Source organism: Prionailurus bengalensis, chromosome A2, assembly GCF_016509475.1.
Source record: "Prionailurus bengalensis isolate Pbe53 chromosome A2, Fcat_Pben_1.1_paternal_pri, whole genome shotgun sequence".
In the NCBI taxonomy this organism is placed as follows: Eukaryota; Metazoa; Chordata; class Mammalia; order Carnivora; family Felidae; genus Prionailurus; species Prionailurus bengalensis.
In genome coordinates, this window is record NC_057348.1 from 7,005,529 (window position 1) to 7,029,128 (window position 23,600).

The 23,600-nt window shown below is 41.2% G+C and overlaps 2 protein-coding genes across 2 annotated transcripts; both read left to right on the plus strand.

Annotated features, from left to right (window-relative positions):
* Positions 1–1,564: 1,564 nt before the first annotated feature.
* Positions 1,565–2,866, plus strand: LOC122486356 (olfactory receptor 7D2). The gene has a single exon (XM_043585795.1). The coding sequence runs from the start codon at positions 1,572–1,574 to the stop codon at positions 2,508–2,510; it is 939 nt and encodes a 312-aa protein (XP_043441730.1). The 5' UTR covers positions 1,565–1,571; the 3' UTR covers positions 2,511–2,866.
* A 19,577-nt stretch (positions 2,867–22,443) lies between these two features.
* On the plus strand, positions 22,444–23,382 carry LOC122486357 (olfactory receptor 7D4-like). Its single transcript, XM_043585796.1, has one exon. It carries the CDS (start codon positions 22,444–22,446, stop codon positions 23,380–23,382), a length of 939 nt encoding a protein of 312 aa, XP_043441731.1.
* Positions 23,383–23,600: the final 218 nt, after the last annotated feature.

Sequence of the window (23,600 nt, forward strand, 5' to 3'; positions counted from 1 at the left end):
GGTTATCCTAAGAATGTCATCTGTAGCAAAAGAAAATCCAAGATCATGCATTTCATTCGGTTGTCATGTCGCTCCCTTTCTTTTTAAGTTTATTTATTTATTTCGAGAGAGGAGAGGGACAGAGAGAGAGGGACAGAGAGAGAATCCCAAGCAGGCCCCACACTGGAGCCCAACTTGGGGTCTGAACTCACAAACCATGAAATCATGACCTGAGCAGAAATCAAGAGTCAGATGCTTAACCTACTGAGCTGTTGACATGTCTCTTAAACTTCCTTTAATTGGGAACTGTTCCTAGACTCTCTTTGTATTTGATGACACTGGCATTTTTGAAGGGCACAGGTCAGAAACTGTGTAGAATGTCTCTCAATTTGGGTTTGTCTGATGCTTCCTAGTCTTTAGATTGAAGTCCTGCATCTTTGGGAGGAATCCCACAGAAGTAACGTTGGGTCCTTTCCAGTACCTCCTACCAGGAGGTATGTGATGTTGCTGTGTCCTATTTTGAAGCTCCATGACCATATGACAGGACTATTATAAAATGGTTGCTTATGGGGCGCCTGGCTGGCTCAGCTGGCAGAGCACATGAGTCTTGATCTCAGGGTTGCAAATTCGAGCCTCACGTTAGGTATAGAGATTACTTAAAAAGTAATAAAATATTTAAAAAGAAATCATTTTTTAAAATAAAATAGATTGGATGTTTGAGGAGCCTGGGTGGCTCAGTCGGTTGAGTGTCTGACTTCAGCTCAGGTCATGATCTCACGGTTCCTGAGTTGGAGCCCCATGTCGGGCTCTGTGCTGACAGCTCAGAGCCTGGAGCATGCTTCAGATTCTGTGTCTCCCTCTCTCTCTGCCACTCCTCCACTCACGTTCTGTCTCTCTCTGTCTCTCAAAAATAGATAAACATTTAAAAAAATTAAAAAAAAAAGAATGGATGCTCAAGATAGGTGATTGGGAATTCTAGACCCTATTCTGTAGGATTCCATTTTGGTTGTGTTATAAAATGGATTTTTTTTAAATATAGTTGACACACATAATATGGATTTTTAAAGGCTTTTTTTTTAAGGTTTTTATTTAAATTCCAGTTAGTTAACATACAGTGTAATATTAGTTTCAGTTAAAGAATTTACTAATTTAACACTTACATACAATACCTGGTGCTCATCACAAGTGGGTGCCTTAATCCCCATCATCACCCATTCCCGCCCCTCACCTCCCTTCTGGCAACCCTCAGTTTGTTCTCTATAGTTAAGAGTCTGTTTCCTGGTTTGTCTCTCTCTCTCTTTTTTTTCCCTTTGCTTGTTTGTTTTGTTTCTTAAATTCCACATATGAGTGAAATCATATGGTATTTGTCTTTCTCTGACTGACTTATGTCGCTTAAGAAGGGTGGTTGCCATAAGAAACTCCATGTTTTTGGGTTTCACTTATAAGTGAATGGAGACCCATTTAGACAGAATGACTGACTTCATAAATGACTTGAGCGAAAGCCATGGTCAACATTTTCATTACATGGAGGGTGCTGGTTTGCTACAAATCGACGTTGCTCTTGTGTCTTCCTTCATAGATATATCAGGTACATGGAAGTAGGAAACCAAACAGGAATTTTAGAGTTCATCCTCCTTGGGTTCTCTGAAGATCCAGAACTGCAGCCCTTCATATCTGGGCTGTTCCTGTCCATGTTCCTGATCACTGTGCTTGGGAACCTGCTCATCATCCTGGCCATCTGCTCTGACCCCCACCTCCACACACCCATGTACTTCTTCCTCTCCAACTTGTCCTTGGTCGACATCAGTTTCAGCTCCACCATCGTGCCCAGGATGCTGGTGAGCATCCACACAGAGAACAAAGCCATCTCTTATATGGACTGCCTCACTCAGGTCTATTTTTCCATGTTTTTTCCTATCCTGGACACTCTCCTCCTGACCGTGATGGCCTATGACCGGTTTGTGGCCATCTGCCACCCCCTGCACTACATGGTCATCATGAACCCACCCCTCTGTGGCCTGCTGGTTTTTGTTACCTGGTTTATTGGTGTCATGACCTCCCTTCTTCATATCTTTCTGATGATGCATCTGAGATTCTGTGGAGATCTCAAAATTCCACATTTCTTCTGTGAACTGACACAGATTCTCAAGTTGGCCTGCTCTGACACCTTCCTGAACCGCACATTGATATACTTTATGACTGGTGTGCTAGGTGTTTTTCCCCTTGTCGGGATCCTTTTCTCCTACTCACGAATTGCTTCATCCATAAGGAAGATGTCTTCAGCTGGGGGAAGGCAAAAAGCATTTTCCACCTGTGGGTCTCACCTCTCAGTGGTTTCTTTATTTTATGGGACAGGTGTTGGAGTTTACTTCACTTCTGCAGTGACTCACTCCCCCAAGAAAGTCTCAGTGGCCTCGGTGATGTACACCGTGGTCACTCCTATGTTGAACCCCTTCATCTACAGCCTGAGGAACAAGGATGTGAAGGGGGCGCTGGGAAGGCTTTTCAGTAGAGTGGCTTCTTGTCTGTGACGGATCTGCTGGCCCCAAGACTACGAAATTTTATGGATCCTAAGAGCAAAAACTTTGATTCTGGAGTTTACTCTTGAATCTTACACACCTTTCACCCAATTCTGAAGGATCAATGACTTCTCTCTCCTAGTTTTTACAAATTTTTAAACAACCAATTTCCTCATAATTTATGTGATGATATTTCTGCCCCATCTGTTGTCCCAAAGTTATGTCCTCCACTTTCTTTCTTACTTCCTCACTGGTGAGTTCCAACCTGGATTTGGAGTGTTAACTTCAGCCTTGTTGTCGGAAATGTTGATGGAGAGTGCAGTTGTTCATATTAACTTATTCCCATGTGTTTTATTGTGGGTTTGTGTTGTTCATGTGCATGTATTACCAACAGTGTTCTGGAGTTTTTTTTAAACTGGATAAAATATGATTTTAAAACATAATAAAATAAAGTCAATGTTTTAGTGCTTATTATATGGTAAACCTATGTTAGCTGCTCTCTATTTTCTTAAGTATCTTCCTCAATGGAAATGATTACTGTCTCCATTAAAAAAATTTTTTTAATGTTTATTTTTGAGAGAGACGAAGACAGAATGCGAGTAGGTCAGGGGCAGAGAGAGAGGGAGACACAGAATCTGAAGCAGGCTCCAGGCTCTGAGCTGTCAGCACTGAACCCAGCCTGGGACTCAAACTCATGAATGGCGAGATCCGGACCTGAGCTGAAGTCGGATGCTCAACCGACTGAAGCCACCCAGGCACCCCACTGTCTCCAGTTTAGAGACATCTGAATGGTGGACTTTATTGCTTGGTGGACAATATTTCTGGCTATTCTCTCCTTTTGGATATCTAAGAGAATAGCATTTTCTTTGTCCCTTGAAATTAAAGCTGGTAATATGTTTTCATGTGTCTAATAAAACGTGAGTGGAAGTGTGATGTGTCCCTTCTCCGTTAAAACAAAGTAAGAGCTGGCACATTATTCTTTGTACTCCCTCTTCCCTTGATATGGCTGTTGTGGAGTGAAGTGATCATCCAAAGAGTCTAGAAAGCTGGCCAATAGGCAGAGGACTCCCCTGGATTGTTGCCCAAGTTGGTAGATACTTTTCATGAACAGGAAATAAGCTTTTGTTTGATTAAATCAGTAACATTTTAGTTCTATTACATACTGTTGCTGTGTCAACATCAGCATAGCCTAACTTACTCTGACTGTTATGTATCCCAAGGCTGGAAATCCAAATTTGAGAGTTTACCTACTCTGATGATTTTTACTGTTATGCTAAGAGTAAGTCTGAGATCTCCTTTTTCATTCCTTTGCAATCTTTCCACTTTCTTTTGAGAGCTTTAATTCAATTTTACATTAATACTTATACACACACACACATGTATATACACATACAGAAACATATGTTAATCTATACATGGCCTGCATCCTTGAAAGAGGAGAATTCATTTATTATTGTGCCAGAAATGCTCTTTCAATGGGAGGTAAGTTCCTCTGAAGTAGAAATCCTGTATATCTTAAAATAAGACTAGCACTGTCCACTTGTAGGACTGTGGAGGTATCACATTGTCTAACTGGACCACTTAAGAATATTGAGTCTACTCTCTCTGTCCCAAAAATAAATAAACGTTGAAAAAAAAAATTTAAAAAAATAAAAAAAATAAAAAAATAAAGAATATTGAGTCTAGTTCCCAAAATGGTAATTTGAGGGGCACCTAAATGGCTCAGTTGGTTGAGCGACTGACTTCGACTCAGGTCATGATCTTGCAGTCGTTGAGTTCAAGCCCCACATCGGGCTCTCGGCTGTCAGCACAGAACCCTCTTTGGATCCTCTGCCCCACCCTCCCCGCCTCCCACACTTGTGTGCACTCTCTCTTTCTCTCTCTCTCTCAGATGAATACACATTTAAAAATGGTAATTGGAATAGGGTTTTTAACATAAAATTCCATTCTGTTAGTGTCATAATTCATAATCTCCTTCCAGTTTGATATGTGATATCTCTGATATGGCATGATATGGGTTGTGATTTTGCATCATGTTAAAATTTTTGTCTATGTAGTGTAACAAATATATTTTTCAACAGTTCGTTATAATAGTTCAAATATGTATTTTCTTTTTAAAAATGCTTGTTTTGTGAGAAAGAGAGTACGAACAGAGGAGGGACACAGAGAGAGAGAGGGAGAGAGAGAATCCCAAGCTGTCTCCATGCTGTCAGCATGGAGCCCAACAGGGGGCTCAATCCCATGAACCTCGTGATCATGATCTGAACTGAAATCAAGAGTCAGATGCTCAACTGACCAAACCACCCAGGCACCCCTCAAATATATATTTTCATTTTAAAAATTTAAAATTTACTCCACCTATGATGTATTTCTGTTCAGTAGGATATAGAGATCTCTTCTTTCCCTATGAAAAACAAATTTGTTCCAACAGTTTATACTACTCTTTCCTTTCCCACTGACTTCTAAAGGCACTTTCTAAAATTCTCAAACCACAGTTTTCCCCCTATTCTGAGGTCAAGTATCTGGTCTAATCCCAGCCATGCCATCTACACCAGATTGGTCAGCTTCTCTGTACTTCTGTCAGTCATCTCTAAAATAACAATAACAGATGTCAGGGGTGCTGTACATATTAAATGAGCTAATAATTATAAAGACTATGGTGTTTACTGTTGGCTTTGTTAGTAAGCTTTATTGATACTGTTACATGTTTTTATATTCATACTGATAGGCCACGTCTTTGACTTAGGGAGCCACCAGACACTTAGCAGGCCTTTTACAATTGCTATTTAAGTATTCTGATTGGCAAGGAACATGTAGCTCAGACTCCAGTGGGATATTTTTTAGAAGGAATCCTGAACTATGAGATCTTACCTAAGAAGAGAAGAGTTTCCACGGTGAAGAAAAACATGATCACCTTCAAATTCTCCACATTGGAATAGAATTGTCAAGCACATTTTCCATTATATTATCATTCTCTCTCCCAACTAGCTAAACTGTTTAGAAATAAAGTAATAAGGGGAGCCTGGCAGGCTCAGTGGCTGGAGTGTGAGACTCTTGGTCTTGGAGTTATGTGTTCCTGCCCCACATTGGATCTAGAGATAGTTTAAAAATAAAATCTTGAAAGAGAGAAAGAAAGAAAGAAAGAAAGAGAGAGAGAGAGGGAGGGAGGGAGGGAGGGAGGGAGGAAGGAAGGAAGGAAGGAAAAAGAAAAAGAGAAGAAAAAAGAGAAAAGGAACATTTATTTAATTAGGAGTTTTAAGATTTCAACCTTGGATGTCCCTGAGAGGGTAAATGTTGTTTGTCTGCCCCTTTGCTTTCCACTCACTGACCAGGACAATAAGAATAATATTGTTGTCCTGCTGACCCCAGGTTGGCTTGGATTCCATAATAAACCCTATTTTTGGAGTGTACCATCCATCAGTACAACCATGTTCTTCTTTCCCACTATAGTCTGGGTGATCCATTTGGACTTAGTAAATGCTTTTGGAAAGAGGAGTGTCTAACATGTGCATAGAGAGTTTTTGCTAGCAGTAACTCCAGGAACAAGGACAGTAATGGCCAAGACAGCCTAGTTAAAAATCCCTAGAGATTTTAGATTTGTGGCTTTGAAGGGTACTTCAGACTCTGGAGTGGATGAAATAATGATGATTATGAGAGCAAACATGCTTATTTTTTTTTCAACATAATACATTCTTTTATTCTTATTGCTTTGACATTTTATTTTTTTTAACCTTTCTCTTATTTTTTATTTTTTATATATATATATATGAAATTTATTGACAAATTGGTTTCCATACAACACCCAGTGCTCATCCCAAAAGGTGCCCTCCTCAATACCCATCACCCACCCTCCCCTCCCTCCCACCCCCCATCAACCCTCAGGTTGTTCTCAGTTTTTAACAGTCTCTTATGCTTTGGCTCTCTCCCACTCTAACCTCTTTTTTTTTTTTTCCTTCCCCTCCCCCATGGGTTCCTGTTAAGTTTCTCAGGATCCACATAAGAGTGAAACCATATGGTATCTGTCTTTCTCTGTATGGCTTATTTCACTTAGCATCACACTCTCCAGTTCCATCCATGTTGCTACAAAAGGCCATATTTCATTCTTTCTCATTGCCACGTAGTATTCCATTGTGTATATAAACCACAATTTCTTTATCCATTCATCAGTTGATGGACATTTAGGCTCTTTCCATAATTTGGCTATTGTTGAGAGTGCTGCTATGAACATTGGGGTACAAGTGCCCCTATGCATCAGTACTCCTGTATCCCTTGGATAAATTCCTAGCAGTGCTATTGCTGGGTCATAGGGTAGGTCTATTTTTAATTTTCTGAGGAACCTCCATACTGCTTTCCAGAGCGGCTGCACCAATTTGCATTCCCACCAACAGTGCAAGAGGGTTCTCATTTCTCCACATCCTCTCCAGCATCTATAGTCTCCTGATTTGTTCATTTTGGCCACTCTGACTGGCGTGAGGTGATACTTGAGTGTGGTTTTGATTTGTATTTCCCTGATAAGGAGCGACACTGAACGTCTTTTCATGTGCCTGTTGGCCATCTGGATGTCTTCTTTAGAGAAGTGTCTATTCATGTTTTCTGCCCATTTCTTCACTGGGTTATTTGTTTTTCGGGTGTGGAGTTTGGTGAGCTCTTTATAGATTTTGGATACTAGCCCTTTGTCTGATATGTCATTTGCGAATATCTTTTCCCATTCTGTTGGTTGCCTTTTAGTTTTGTTGGTTGTTTCCTTTGCTGTGCAGAAGCTTTTATCTTCATAAGGTCCCAGTAATTCACTTTTGCTTTTAATTCCCTTGCCTTTGGGGATGTGTCGAGTAAGAGATTGCTACGGCTGAGGTCAGAGAGGTCTTTTCCTGCTTTCTCCTCTAAGGTTTTGATGGTTTCGTGTCTCACATTTAGGTCCTTTATCCATTTTGAGTTTATTTTTGTGAATGGTGTGAGGAAGTGGTCTAGTTTCAACCTTCTGCATGTTGCTGTCCAGCTCTCCCAGCACCATTTGTTAAAGAGGCTGTCTTTTTTCCACTGGATGTTCTTTCCTGCTTTGTCAAAGATGAGTTGGCCATACGTTTGTGGGTCTAGTTCTGGGGTTTCTATTCTATTCCATTGGTCTGTGTGTGTTTTTGTGCCAATACCATGCTGTCTTGATGATTACAGCTTTGTAGTAGAGGCTAAAGTCTGGGATTGTGATGCCTCCTGCTTTGGTCTTCTTCTTCAAAATTCCTTTGGCTATTCGGGGCCTTTTGTGGTTCCATATGAATTTTAGGATTGCTTGTTCTAGTTTCGAGAAGAATGCTGGTGCAATTTTGATTGGGATTGCATTGAATGTGTAGATAGCTTTGGGTAGTATTGACATTTTGACAATATTTATTTTTCCAATCCATGAGCAGGGAATGTCTTTCCATTTCTTTAAATCTTCTTCAATTACCTTCATAAGCTTTCTATAGTTTTCAGCATACAGATTCTTTACATCTTTGGTTTATTCCTAGGTATTTTATGCTTCTTGGTGCAATTGTGAATGGGATCAGTTTCTTTATTTGTCTTTCTGTTGCTTCATTGTTAGTGTATAAGAATGCAACTGATTTCTGTACATTGATTTTGTATCCTGCAACTTTGCTGAATTCATGTATCAGTTCTAGCAGACTTTCGGTGGAGTCTATCGGATTTTCCATGTATAATATCATGTCATCTGCAAAAAGCGAAAGCTTGACTTCATCTTTGCCAATTTTGATGCCTTTGATTTCCTTTTGTTGTCTGATTGCTGATGCTAGAACTTCCAGCACTATGTTAAACAACAGCGGTGAGAGTGGGCATCCCTGTCATGTTCCTGATCTCAGGGAAAAAGCTCTCAGTTTTTCCCCGTTGAGGATGATGTTAGCTGTGGGCTTTTCATAAATGGCTTTTATGATCTTTAAGTATGTTCCTTCTATCCCGACTTTCTCAAGGGTTTTTTTAAGAAAGGGTGCTGAATTTTGTCAAATGCCTTTTCTGCATCGATTGACAGGATCATATGGTTCTTCTCTTTTTTTTTTGTTAATGTGATGTATCACGTTGATTGATTTGCGAATGTTGAACCAGCCCTGCATCCCAGGAATGAATCCCACTTGATCATGGTGAATAATTCTTTTTATATGCTGTTGAATTCGATTTGCTAGTATCTTATTGAGAATTTTTGCATCCATATTCATCAGGGATATTGGCCTGTAGTTCTCTTTTTTTACTGGGTCTCTGTCTGGTTTAGGAATCAAAGTAATACTGGCTTCATAGAATGAGTCTGGAAGTTTTCCTTCCCTTTCTATTTCTTGGAATAGCTTGAGAAGGATAGGTATTATCTCTGCTTTAAACGTCTGGTAGAACTCCCCTGGGAAGCCATCTGGTCCTGGACTCTTATTTGTTGGGAGATTTTTGATAACCGATTCAATTTCTTCGCTGGTTATGGGTCTGTTCAAGCTTTCTATTTCCTCCTGATTGAGTTTTGGAAGAGTGTGGGTGTTCAGGAATTTGTCCATTTCTTCCAGGTTGTCCAATTTGTTGGCATATAAGTTTTCATAGTATTCCCTGATAATTGTTTGTATCTCTGAGGGATTGGTTGTAATAATTCCATTTTCATTCATGATTTTATCTATTTGGGTCATGTCCCTTTTCTTTTTGAGAAGCCTGGCTAGAGGTTTGTCAATTTTGTTTATTTTTTCAAAAAACCAACTCTTGGTTTCGTTGATCTGCTCTACAGTTTTTTTAGATTCTATATTGTTTATTTCTGCTCTGATCTTTATTATTTCTCTTCTTCTGCTGGGTTTAGGCTGCCTTTGCTGTTCTGCTTCTAGTTCCTTTAGGTGTGCTGTTAGATTTTGTATTTGGGATTTTTCTTGTTTCTTGAGATAGGCCTGGATTGCAATGTATTTTCCTCTCAGGACTGCCTTCACTGCGTCCCAAAGCGTTTGGATTGTTGTATTTTCATTTTCGTTTGTTTCCATATATTTTTTAATTTCTTCTCTAATTGCCTGGTTGACCCACTCATTCGTTAGTAGGGTGTTCTTTAACCTCCATGCTTTTGGAGGTTTTCCACACCTTTTCCTGTGGTTGATTTCAAGCTTCATAGCATTGTGGTCTGAAAGTATGCATGGTATAATTTCAATTCTTGTAAACTTATGAAGGGCTGTTTTGTGACCCAGTATATGATCTATCTTGGAGAATGTTCCATGTGCACTTGAGAAGAAAATATATTCTGTTGCTTTGGGATGCAGAGTTCTAAATATATCTGTCAAGTCCATCTGATCCAATGTCTCATTCAGGGCCCTTGTTTCTTTATTGACCGTGTGTCTAGATGATCTATCCATTTCTGTAAGTGGGGTGTTAAAGTCCCCTGCAATTACCACATTCTTATCGATAAGGTTGCTTATGTTTATGAGTAATTGTTTTATATATTTGGGGGCTCCGGTATTCGGCGCATAGACATTTATAATTGTTAGCTCTTCCTAATGGATAGACCCTGTAACTATTATATAATGTCCTTCTTCATCTCTTTTTACAGCCTTTAATTTAAAGTCTAGTTTGTCTGATATAAGTATGGCTACTCCAGCTTTCTTTTGGCTTCCAGTAGCATGATAAATAGTTCTCCATCCCCTCACTCTCAATCTAAAGGTGTCCTCGGGTCTAAAATGAGTCTCTTGTAGACAGCAAATAGATGGGTCTTGTTTTTTTATCCATTCTGATACCCTATGTCTTTTGGTTGGCGCATTTAATCCATTTACATTCAGTGTTATTATAGAAAGATACGGGTTTAGAGTCATTGTGATGTCTGTATGTTTTATGCTTGTAGTGATGTCTTTGTCTCACAGGGTCCCCCTTAGGATCTCTTGTAGGGCTGGTTTAGTGGTGACAAATTCCTTCAGTTTTTGTTTGTTTGGGAAGACCTTTATCTCTCCTTCTATTCTAAATGACAGACTTGCTGGATAAAGGATTCTCGGCTGCATATTTTTTCTGTCTAGCACACTGAAAATCTCGTGCCAATTCTTTCTGGCCTGCCAAGTTTCAAAAGAGAGATCAGTCACGAGTCTTATAGGTCTCCCTTTATATGTGAGGGCATGTTTACCCCTTGATGCTTTCAGAATTTTCTCTTTATCCTTGTATTTTGCCAGTTTCACTATGATATGTCGTGCAGAAGATCGATTCAAGTTACGTCTGAAGGGAGTTCTCTGTCCCTCTTGGATTTCAATGCTTTTTTCCTTCCCCAGTTCAGGGAAGTTCTCAGCTATTATTTCTTCAAGTACCCCTTCAGCACCTTTCCCTCTCTCTTCCTCCTCTGGGATACCAATTATGCGTATATTATTTCTTTTTAGTGTATCACTTAGTTCTCTAATTTTCCCCTCATACTCCTGGATTTTTTTATCTCTCTTTTTCTCAGCTTCCTCTTTTTCCATAACTTTATCTTCTAGTTCACCTATTCTCTCCTCTGCCTCTTCAATCCGAGCCGTGGTGGTTTCCATTTTGTTTTGCATTTCATTTAAAGCGTTTTTCAGCTCCTCGTGACTGTTCCTTAGTCCCTTGATCTCTGTAGCAAGAGATTCTCTGCTGTCCTCTATACTGTTTTCAAGCCCAGCGATTAATTTTATGACTATTATTCTAAATTCACTTTCTGTTATATTATTTAAATCCTTTTTGATCAGCTCATTAGCTGTTGTTATTTCCTGGAGATTCTTCTGAGGGGAATTCTTCCGCTTGGTCATTTTGGATAGTCCCTGGCATGGTGAGGACCTGCAGGGCACTTCCCCTGTGCTGTGGTGTATAACTGGAGTTGGTGGGCGGGGCCACAGTCCGACCTGATGTCTGCCCCCAGCCCACCGCTGGGGCCACAGTCAGACTGGTGTGTGCCTTCTCTTCCCCTCTCCTAGGGGTGGGATTCACTGTGGGTTGGCGTGGCCCGTCTGGGCTACTTGCACACTGCCAGGCTTGTGATGCTGGGGATCTGGCGTATTAGCTGGGGTGGGTAGGCAAGGTGCACGGCGGCAGGGGGGGCAGGCTTAGCTCGCTTCTCCTTAGGTGATCCACTTCAGGAGGGGCCCTGTGGCAGTGGGAGGGAGTCAGATCCGCTACTGGAGGTTTGGCTCCGCAGAAGCACAGAGTTGGGTGTTTGCGCGGAGCGAGCAATTTCCCTGGCAGGAACCGGTTCCCTTTGGGATTTTGGCTGGGGGATGGGCGGGGGAGATGGTACTGGCGAGCGCCTTTGTTCCCCACCAAACTGAGCTCTGTCGTCAGGGGGCTCAGCAGCTCTCCCTCCCTTTGTCCTCCAGCCTTCCCGCTTTCCGAGCAGAGCTGTTAACTTATGACCTACCAGACGCTAAGTCGCGCTTGCTGTCGGAACACAGTCCGTCAGGCCCCTCCGCTTTTGCAAGCCAGACTCAGGGACTCTGCTTGGCCGGCGAGCCGCCCCTCCACCCCAGCTCCCTCCCGCCAGTCCATGGAGTGCGCACCACCTCACCGCCCTTCCTACCCTCTTCCGTGGGCCTCTCGTCTGCGCTTGGCTCTGGCGACTCCGTTCTGCTAATCCTCTGGCGGTTTTCTGGGTTATTTAGGCAGGTGTAGGTGGAATCTAAGTGATCAGCAGGACGCGCGGTGAGCCCAGCGTCCTCCTACGCCGCCATCTTCCCTCGAGCTTCAAGGCCAGATCACTTTGACATTTTAGAAATACAAGCTTTCCTTCTTGATGAGGCACTGTAGAGATCTGGGAGACCTGACTCTGGTTGGAATTCTCACTCTTCACCAGCTTCTACAGATGCAGGTGACTGGCCTGTACATCTGCCTGTCCCACAGGCCATTAGCAGTCAGCATGGGATTCCATTTTCTTCACCAAAAATTGTGTATTGACTGCATCCCTCACTACGAAGTTGGTGAGCAGGGTCTTTGCCTTTTTCACACGTGCTATATTCCCAGAACAGCAGAAGCAGGCAGGAAGTCCCAGCCCTCAAACCTGTGGCCCAGTTACAACTCTCTGTGTATAAGGATCGTCGGGGTAGTCTAGGAGGTCGAGAGCAAGCAGTCCCCCATGCTTATTGTATTTATAAATTTAATGGTTTCTGTATCTCATCAACTCTATCCCCTCATATTATTAACCAGAATCTGACGTTCATTTCCAAATTTCCAGGAGAGAAACTATTTAGCCAGGTTGGAACAGACACCGCTCTCTGATCCAATTAGCCATTGGATCACAGGGCCACAGAGCAAAGTGGCCCACGAACACCCACAGATCGGCTACAATATGAAAGAAATGTGGGGGAAAGCAGAATTATCCAAGAGGCAAATTTCAGCCCAAAAGAAGGAAGGATGTTCAAACCACTGATGTTCTATATTTCAAATGGACTGATTCTGAATTGGACATCCCAGAGGGTGACGGTCCATTGAGATAGATCTGAAGGCATGGCTACTTTGTGATAAAGATCATAAGGAGGAATAGATTACCCCCCGTAATGATAACTGTACAAGAAAATGGCATCTGTAATCCTTTTTTTGGTGGATGAATATCAGATTGCTAGTGAAAATGTATAATTTTGTTTTTCTTTGGGTATTCATATCATAAAAATATTTTTATATCTGAGGGCTCCTATTCAGAAAAGCAGCTGTTGTTGTTGTTAAGTAGGCTCCATGCCCAACGTGGGGCTTGAATGATGACCAGAGACCAAGAGTTGCATGCTCTACCAACTGAGTCAGCCAGACACCCTTCCTTTTTTTTTTTTAATTTTTGTTGACTTTTTAATTCATTTTTGAGAGACAGAGACAGAGCACAAGGGTGGGTGGAGCAGAGAGAGAGACACAGAATATGAAGCAGGCTCCAGGCTCTGAGCTGTCAGCACAGATTCCAATGTGGGGCTCGAACCCACGAACGATGAGATCATGACCTGAGCCAAAGTCGGACGCTTAACCAACGGAGCCACCCAGGAGCCCCCCTATTTGTTTGTTTTAATTAGCATTGGTTTGCCTGTTTCCTGGCAGAATTATCAGCTATATGGATGCAGGAAACCAAACAGGTGTCTCAGAATTCTCTCCTTGGGACTCTACTCTTTGGGCTGTTCTTGTCCATATACCTGGTCACCATGCTTGGGAACCTACTTATCATTCTGGCCATCAGCTCTGATTAGGACCTCCACATGCCCATGTAGTTCATTCTCTTCCACTTGTCTTTTTTGATACTTGTTTCAATTCCACCATGGTTCCAGTAATGCTGGTGAACATCCATACAGAGAACAAAGCCATCACCCATGCAGGTTGCATCACTCAGATGTATTTCTTGTATAGTGTTTGGGTATTTGGACTTTTTCCTCCAGGCCATAATGGCCTAGTACCAGTTTGTGACCATCTGCCACCTCCTTCACAACACAGTCATCATTTGTATGATCTCAGTCATCATTTGTATGATCTGTAGTTAGCCAATTTTTGTCTGACTATACATGACAAAACTGTACCAAATGGTAGGCATTCAAATATTTGTCAAATGAATTAAACCAAATTTGAACACCTTTAATTTTTTTTTTTTTTTTAGAGAGTGCAAGCGGGGAAGGAGGCAGAGAGAGAGAGAGAGAGTGCACAAGAGAGAGAATCTTAAGCAGACTCTATGCTCAGCGTGGAGCCCAATGCAGGGCTCAGTCCCAGGATCCTGGGATCATGACCTGAGCTGTCAAGAGACAGATGCACAATTGACCTAGCTACCTAGACGTCCCTGAACCACCTTTTTTGAAATAAATGTGGAATAATAGGTTTTAACCATAGACTCATAGAGGTAGAAAAGAACTTTGTGTCATTCATTTCACTTCATATTTTTTTAAATTTTATTAATTTTTTAAAGTTTATGTCTTTATTTTGAGAGAGAGAGAGCAAATAGGGTAGGGACACAGAGAGAGGCAGGAAGGAGAGACAGAATCCCAAGCAGGCTGGGCATTGTCAGTGCAGAGCCTGACACAGGCTCAAACTCATCAACTGTGAGATCATGAACTGGGATGAAATTAAGAGTTGGACGTTTTTTTGTTTTTTGTTTTTTTGTTTTTTTGTTTTGAGAGAGAGAGAGACAGACAGACAGACAGACAGGGTGTGAGCAGGGGAGGGGCAGAGAGAGAGAGGGAGACACAGAATCCAAAGCAGGCTCCAGGCTGTGAGCTGTCAGCACAGAGCCTGATGCGGGCTTGAACTCACAAACTGTGAGATCATGACCTGAGCCAAAGTCAGCCACTTAACTGACTGAGCCACCCAGGCGCCCCAAGAGTTGGACGTTTAACTGACTGACCCACCCAGGTGTCCCCCACCACCCCCACTATGTTTTCTAAATGAGAGGATGGATTTCCTTGAACAAGGGTGAATTCCCAGTAATGGATCCATTGATGCTAAGGACTGTTTGGGGAAGATCAGAGTTCTCTCTGGCAACAAATGTGTCATTAGTCTTTTTTTTTTTAATTTAAATATTTTTAAATTTTTTTAACCTTTTCTGTATAATTAATATACAGTGCTATGTTAATCTCGGGTGTACAATAGAATGATTCGACAATTCTTTACATTACTCAGTGTTCATCGTGACAAGTGTACTCCTAATCCCCTTCACCTATTTCCCCCATCTCCCCACCACCTTCCCTCTGGCAACCACCAGTTTGTTCTCTATAGTTAGGAGTCTGGCTTTTTGTTTGTCTCTTTTTTTCTTTGTTTTGTTTCTCAAATTCCACATAGGAGTGAAATCACACGGTATTTGTCTTTTCTGATTGACCTATTTTATTTATTTTATGTCTAGATCCATCCATGTTGTTGTAAATGGCAAGATTTTATTCTTTTTTATGGTGTAGTAATAGAATTACCATATGATTCACTAATTCTGCAACTGTGTATTTACCCAAAGAATACAAAAACACTAATTCAAAGAGATATGTGCCACCATGTGTATTGCAGATTTATTTACAATAGCCAAGACAGAAGTAACCCAAGTGTCCATCAACAGATGAATGGATAAAGATGTGTATATATATATATATATATATATGTACATATATATATATATACACACATATATATATACATATATATACACACATATATATACATATATATACACACATACACACGCAATGGAATATTAGTCATAAAAAAGAATGAAATCATGCCATTAATCTTTGTAGTAGCCCTTCACATCCTTATTGGAAGCTCATTTCTTCTTTAATACTTGCTATGGATTGAATGTCCCCCCAAAATTCCTATGTTGAAACCTTACCCCCCAGTGTGATGGTATTAGGAGGTGGAGCCTTGGAAGGTCATTAGGATTAGAAGAGGTCATAGAGATAAAATCTTCACGAATGCAACTAATATCCCTATCAGAGTTGCAAGAGGATTTGCTTCTTCTCTCTGCTTTATGTGGATACAATGAGAAGTCAGCTATGTGCAACCCAGAAAAGGGGTCTCGCCAGAACCTGATTGTGTTGGCTCCCTTCTCTCAGAGACTTCTAACCTCCAGAATTGTGAGAAATATTTTTGCTGTTGTTGTTTAAAGCCATGCAGTTTATGATATTTTATTATAGCAGCCCAAACTGACTATGACGTCACTGTTCAAGTAGATGAAAGAATTTGTATAATCCATCTATTTTTTAATGTTTATTTATTTTTGAGAGAGAGAGAGAGAGAACACAAGCAGAGGAGGGGTAGGAAGAGGGAGGGAGACAGAGAATCTGAAGCAAGCTCCAGGCTCTGGGCTGTCAGCATGGAGCCTGATGCAGGGCTTGAACTTATGAACCATGAGATCACGACCTGAGCAAAAGTTGGATGCTCAACAATCTGAGCCACCCAGGTGCCCCTAATCCATCTAGTTTTAGATACAATTTCCCACATGACCAATATTCTCTCTATATACTTCAATTTGTCAACTTTCCTGTTGTCAAAATCTACTCCAGATTTTCTCTACAATAATTTTTTGATATGAATAATTTGAGCCTTATCATCCTGCTCTAAAATAATTGTTTGGGGCACCTGGGTGGCTCAGTTGGTTAAGCATGCAACTCTTGGTTTGGCTCAGGTCATGATCTCATGGTTTTCTTGGTTTGAGCACCACATTGGACTCTGCACTGGTAGTGCAGAGCCTGCTTGGGATTCTCTCTCTCTCCCTCTCTCTCTCTGAGCCTCCCCCAATCACATTGTCTGTTTCTTTCCAAAGGAGTAAATAAACTTTTAAAAAAAAAAGTAAAATAAAATAATTATTTGTCTAATGAGTATGTTCAGGGTTCAAAAATTCAAAAGTTTTGAAAGTTTATTTTTAAAAAGTTTTGAAAATGTAGACCATGTAAAACACCTATCTCATGGCTATTAAGGAAGGAAGGAGGGATAGAGGGAGGGAGGAAGGGAGGGAGAAAGGGAGAGGAAGAAGAAGGGAGGGAAGAAGGGAGGGAGGGAGGGAGGGGAAGAAGGAGTGAGGGAGGAAGCAAAGAAGGGAGGAAGGAAGGGAGAGGGGAGGAACGGAGGAAGGGAGGAAGGAAGAGAGGAAGGGAGGGAAAAAACATTGAGTTTGTTGTTGGAAAGATTCAGTTTCACATCCCTCGCAGATAATTTCCACTTGGCGGTGGCATGGGTTGATCTTGTGTTCTGTCTTAGTGGCAGTAGTTGGGGAGAGAATTGGGTTACAGAGGAGTAGGTCCAAGATATAATATTATGCTTAGCTCAGCCCCAGTGTGAGCTCCCACTTCCTAATGACAATTCTTCCCAACTACTGACCCTCATGCCTCACAAATAAATTCTCATGGACACTACACGTTGTTGCAGGTCACTATCCAAATGGTGATAAGGTGGACGGTAAGCCTGTGTTGGGTCACCCACTACTCCCTTCAGAATGAAGGGTTCCTCTCCAGGTTCAGGGAGTGCAGCCATCTGACAGCAGCCCTCAGCCTTCAGCCCTCTTAGAGAATTGCTCTCAGCTGAAGGAAGCTGCTGCAATTCCCCAAGTTCCCACCACAAAGGTCTCTTGCCGTGGGAATATAACTGCCTGACAGCCATCTGTAGCCACCACTGTCTTTGCTCTGAGGATACTGTTGGGCTGCTCCCATCCACTGACTGAGCACACTAGGGTACCAGTGCATGCCCATTGCCATGCTCACACAAGGACATTGGTGACCAGGTTCAATCAACCCTGCCAAGACAGTGACTCCTTCTCCTGGCATGAGGAACCTCAGGTGCCAGGTAGTCAGATAGCTTCAGGTCCAATGGGACTCCTGCCATGTCTCTGGAAGTGCTACCCTTTTAGGTGTCAAGACCTTTAAACTTGCTGATGGCAGAGTTGAGGAGACCTGAAACAAATACTGCTCAAGTGGCTCACTGGGAGTGACATTACACAGGGCTGCTTCTACTAACAAGCCTGATTTCTGAACCCATGTATCCCACATATTGGAGACATAGAGCACATCATGATTGTCATTGACTTAGAGTGTATATGCATCCTGTGAAGTGTGTAGCCAGGACGTGTTGTGGATTCAAATACCTGCACTGAATATGACCGGTCTCTTTCAAGTTAAAACTGTTGCATATTTTCCATTAAGCAAAAATTTTGTCAACTAACCATAGTCCATAATTTCTTTATGCAATATTTTACCTCTATCTCACCTTCCCTGACAAACTTAATAGGTGATTTATACTGGCACCTCTATTTCCTCAATACTCCTCAAGCTTCTCTACATGGATGGTTTGTGCCCCTATCCCTTACTTCAGAGGTAAAAAATGGAGCCCTATCTAACATCAACAAGGCTTCCATGTCACTAGCAAACGTCAAGGGATATTTTCACTCTTCATTTCCTTAGTCCTTTGAACAGTCAAAAGCGTTAATCACTCTGCTTTTCTTCAGAAAGAACCTGTTTGTCCCCATGACACTGTCAGCCACAAGTGATCTTTGAAATCTCTAAAGAGTCTTCAAGGGATGAACATCACAGAATGTTCATTCCCGGTTTTGGTTCTTGCAGGAATGAAATGTTCCTTAGGGGATACATTGTCATTTCAGTCAAACCAAACACAAGAGAATTTCTCCTTGGAGAAAATGCCTTCAGCTTTGCCCATTGTTGTCCACATAAACACGACATTCTCTGATTTTTTTCCATTCTTTTATTTTTGTATCCCAAGGGAACTGAATTGTTTGGGGAGAGGAAAATCAGTAGAACAATTTATTTAATGAGCAACTCTAAGAACTCCATCTTTGAGATGATAATAACATATCCCTGCTGTTCCTGTCCTATAATTCTCTGATACCAGCCTAGGGGAAAACCCAAATGAGCTACTTCTGGACACACTGCAGAGAAGAGAAAGCTTCAGTGATAACCATCACAGAGGGTAGGATCATTGCTCTCCAGTAAGGGCTGGAGGAGTATGAAGAAAAGGGACGAGAAAGTGGATGCTGGCTTTACCTCTAGAATAATGAGACTGGAGCAGCCCCACATTTAGTCAACAAAGCTGAAGTCATTGTAGTTTGAAGGTGCTTTACTTGCTACTTAAACCAGTCTTTTCCAGCTCTTACTAAGTCTCCTTACCTCTCTCAGAATCTAGAGATTCTTCCAGTAAGAGTTATTTTCTAGTGAGTTTCCTCCTCTCTCTATTCTTTCCCATAAATAGTAGGCTCCTGTTTGATTTCCTGCCCCATCATTTATTTCTTAACTACTCACTGAAGATCTATTAAGCCCAAGATATTGCCTATTTTGTTTCCCATGTGATTGGATTTTTTGATAATATTCTGTTTTTGCTGGCAGATTCGACTTACTTAGAGCACTTAATAGTCAATATTGTTGTGTTTACTTTTAGTGTCCACAGTGTATCTACAAGTAACATCATTGTTTCTGACATTTGGTTCTCACGCTAATTTCCTTTTTTCATCAATCTTTTTAAATGTTCATGAGAATGTGGACTGCCTTAGCCTTTTCATGAATTTAACACAAATGTTTTAGTGTTTGAATGGAGGGACCCTGTTGGCTACAGTTTTAAACAGCTGTCCTCCATTGGGTTAAGAAATTGTTCTTAGATTCCTCCTTTGGTGAGAGGCTGTGTCCTGGCTGCCAACCATGAAAATAGCTGCTACATTTCCTCAAATTTATTTTCTATGGAGATTATGGTTATAATCCTCTTAATTTCCCTGTATTTGTGATGAATTGTATTTTCAAACATCCTAGCGTTAAACCATCTTTCCATTCCTAGAATAGGTATGACTTGTTCATGGTGTATTACCCTTTTAAATAGACATGAATGCACTGTATTTACTCTGCTATTATATTGTGTATCTACATTCAGGTATATGATGAATTTGCACTATTCATTATATTATTATTTTTCTGCATTATTGTTGATGCTTTTGGTCTCAATCTTTATTACACATCTAACATTTGCATGTATTGAACACCTGCTATATGCAGACACATTGTAAGTCCCTGCAAAGACAAGTGAGCAGAAATATCTTAATTTCTGACCCGCTTAAATATATATATATATATATATATATATATATATATATATATATATAATTATTAACATGATGGCCACAATAAGGAATCATACAGGATGCTTTCTCCACATGTGCTCCTCACACACTCTGTCCCTCCTGGCCCTCACTGTCTGCCCTCCATCTTACTGACTTCTCAAATCCTTCCCATTACCAACCTCATCCAACCATGGAGAAAGTGCAAATTCTATTCTTTCCACCTCAAATTTGTGGCCTTACCTAATTTCCCTTTTAACATTTACCCATCTTTCCTCTTGCAGCTCAGATATTCATATTTCAGAGAAGTCTTTCCTACCCATCTCCTGGGGTAAATTGGTCCCCCCAAATTTTGTTTTCCTTTTAACTAAAATTTTTTAATTAAAAAATTTTTAATGTTGATTTAATTTCTTGAAAGAGAGAGAGACAGAGCACGAGCGGGGGAAGGACAGAGAGAGAGGGAGACACAGAATCCGAAGAAGGCTCTAGGCTCTGAGCTGTCAGCACAGACAGCCAATGTGCTCATGAACCTGGAAATCCTGACCTGAGGCAAAGTCAGATTCTCAACTGACTGAGCCACCCAGACATCCCTGTTTTCCTTTAAATTAATTAACATTCTATAGACACTAATAATATTGAAATTTTTTCTATCACAGAGGAAATAAACATATATTTTCAATTTTTAGGATGCTTCAATTTATAGAAGCTTTAAATATTTTTCTTTTCTTTTTTTTTTTTTGCTTTGAATATTTTTCAATCAATCAATAAATCAATCATTTTTGGCAATTAACTCCTCTGATCTTAATACAACACATCTCACTTGTGAGCATGTACACAGGAGCACACACACTCACACATGCTTTGTATTTCATTTTAGTGGTTTTGTGATTTCCCCCCCTTATTTATGTAGTCCATATGCTTTGCCTCCCTTGTGGTGGAATCCACCTGGCAGGTGATATCTGAAAGAGGGAGGTATAGAGTCTTCATTAACTAGAAGTGCTACATCATGGTCAGCAGAACTACCAGACCTGATGTGCTTATCATGATCAGAATTCTGGGGGACCTTGGTGGCTCAGTCAGTTAAGCTATCCGACTCTTGATTTCAGCTCAGGTCATGATCTCATGGCTCCTGAGTGCCAGTCCCCAACAGACTGCACTGACCATGCAAAACCTGCTTGGGATTCTCCCTCTCCCTTTCCCAGGCGTGTGCTCTCTCTCTCTTAAAATAAGTAAATAAACTTAAAAAAAATTTTTTTAATGATTAGAATTCCATCTTTGATGGCTGCCCAGTCTGAGTAGAATATTGATAAATGATAACCATAAATGACAAAGTTCTTGTGATACTAAGAACAGAAGCTCATATTTGTCAAGTGTCCACTGTATGTCACAAAAACCACAATAGAAACATAACATGCATTATCTTGTTTAATTCACTGACCAGGCTTGTAAAGCAGGGAAATTTACTACTCTCATTGTAAACTGAGGTATCTGTAGTCTCATGATTTTAATTAACTCTGTCAAGGTACACAGAAAGTAGACTGGTGCACAAAAGTTTTATTCTAGAAGGTCTGACTCAAGATTCCTTTTTTTTTTTAATTTTTTTCAACGTTTATTTATTTTTGGGACAGAGAGAGACAGAGCATGAACGGGGGAGGGGCAGAGAGAGAGGGAGACACAGAATCAGAAACAGGCTCCAGGCTCTGAGCCATCAGCCCAGAGCCTGACGCGGGGCTCGAACTCCCGGACTGCGAGATCGTGACCAGGCTGAAGTCGGAGGCTTAACCGACTGCGCCACCCAGGTGCCCCAAGATTCCTTTTTTTAAATCATAGGTCTATAATGATTTTTATGACAGTTATATATCAATAAACAATTGTCATAAAAGTAATAGATTATAAAAAATAGTTATCATTTTTGACATCATTTAACTTTTGGTGCACAAAAGCATTTTGAATCATCATAAAGAAAGTAATAGCAGTAACCACATTTTTAGGGAAAAAAAAGACAGAGTTAACTGTGACAATAACAGGACACATCAGATCACAAAGTCAAGGGTGTTTGAGTTGAAAACCTATCTTAATCACTATTTTAGGGTTTTTAGAATAAGGGCAGTTATGGAGGTTATCAAAGAGAAGACCTTATTTGTCTTCAATGATTTTGGAAGATCATATCAAGGAAGAAATTGGTTTATATCCATAGATTTGAATAGAATTAGAACCAGTGAGTAGGAGATACAATGAGAAAGATTTCTGATAAGTTAAAGATAGTCTGAGTGATTGCATACATTTAAATGGATTTGGGCTATGACCTCAATGAGTGAATCACTAGATTTGGAAGGACTGATTGAGAGTGAAGGATATCCGTGTAGAATGGATGCAAAAAGGATATCCATGCAAAAAGGTGATGACTAGGAGGTATCAGTTGACTCTTCACTGAAGGCTGCTTTTGCCTCCTTCTCCAGCAAACACACCAGATACATGGAAGCAGAAAACCAGACAGAAGTATCAGTATTCCTCCTCCGGGGTCTCTCAGATGATCCAGAACTGCAGCCTCTCCTCTTTGGCATGTTCCTATCCATGTATCTGGTCACTGTGCTTGGAAACCTGCTCATCATCCTGGCTGTCAGCTCTGACTCTCACCTCCACACCCCCATGTACTTCTTCCTCTCCAACCTGTCCTTTGTTGACATTTGTTTCATCTCCACCACTGTCCCAAAGATGCTGGTGAACATCCAGGAATGCAGCAAAGGCATTTCCTATATAGAATGCCTCATTCAAGTGTATTTTTTTATGATTTTTGCTGGAATGGATGATTTCCTCCTGACTGTGATGGCCTATGACCGGTTTGTGGCCATCTGCCACCCCCTACACTACACAGTCATCATGAACCCACGACTCTGTGTCCTCATGGTTCTGAGTTGTTGGCTCACCCTTTTCTGGGTCTCCTTGATTCATATTCTACTGGTGAGGCGGCTGACCTTCTGTAAAGGCACTGAAATTCCACATTTCTTCTGTGAACTGGCTCAGATTCTTAAGGCAGCCTGCTCTGACACCCTCATCAATAACATCTGCTTGTATGTTGCCACTGCACTGCTGTGTGTGTTTCCTCTCACTGGGATCCTCTTCTCATACTCTCAGATTGTCTCCTCCTTAATGAGGATGTCGTCCAGTGAGGGCAAGTATAAAGCATTTTCCACCTGTGGGTCTCACCTCTCTGTGGTCTGTCTGTTCTATGGGACAAGCCTGGGGGTCTACCTCACTTCTGCTGTGACCCATTCTTCCCAGAGAAGTTCAATTGCCTCAGTGATGTACACTGTGGTGACCCCCATGTTGAACCCCTTCATCTACAGCTTGAGGAACAAGGATGTGAAGGGGGCCCTGCAAAGATTCCTCAGCAGAGCAACCTCATGGCCATGATGGGCCACTAGCTTTGAAGCCATGTGGACATTGTAGGTCCCAAAAACAAATGTGAGATTAAATCTGTCTCTTTTTCTCCTCTAATGAACATGTTTGATTTATTCTATTCCCAAAGCACCCATGACTTCCCTTCTGTTTGTTTTTGTATTAGTCTCTCCTCAACAACTCCTCCATAAAACCTTTTGGACTTTGCTTCTCCATATGCTGTCGATAAATTT

Bases quoted from the DNA above. Each gene is read 5' to 3' on its own strand.
- LOC122486356 (XM_043585795.1), top strand. From the start codon at position 1,572: ATGGAAGTAGGAAACCAAACAGGAATTTTAGAGTTCATCCTCCTTGGG.
- LOC122486357 (XM_043585796.1), top strand. From the start codon at position 22,444: ATGGAAGCAGAAAACCAGACAGAAGTATCAGTATTCCTCCTCCGGGGT.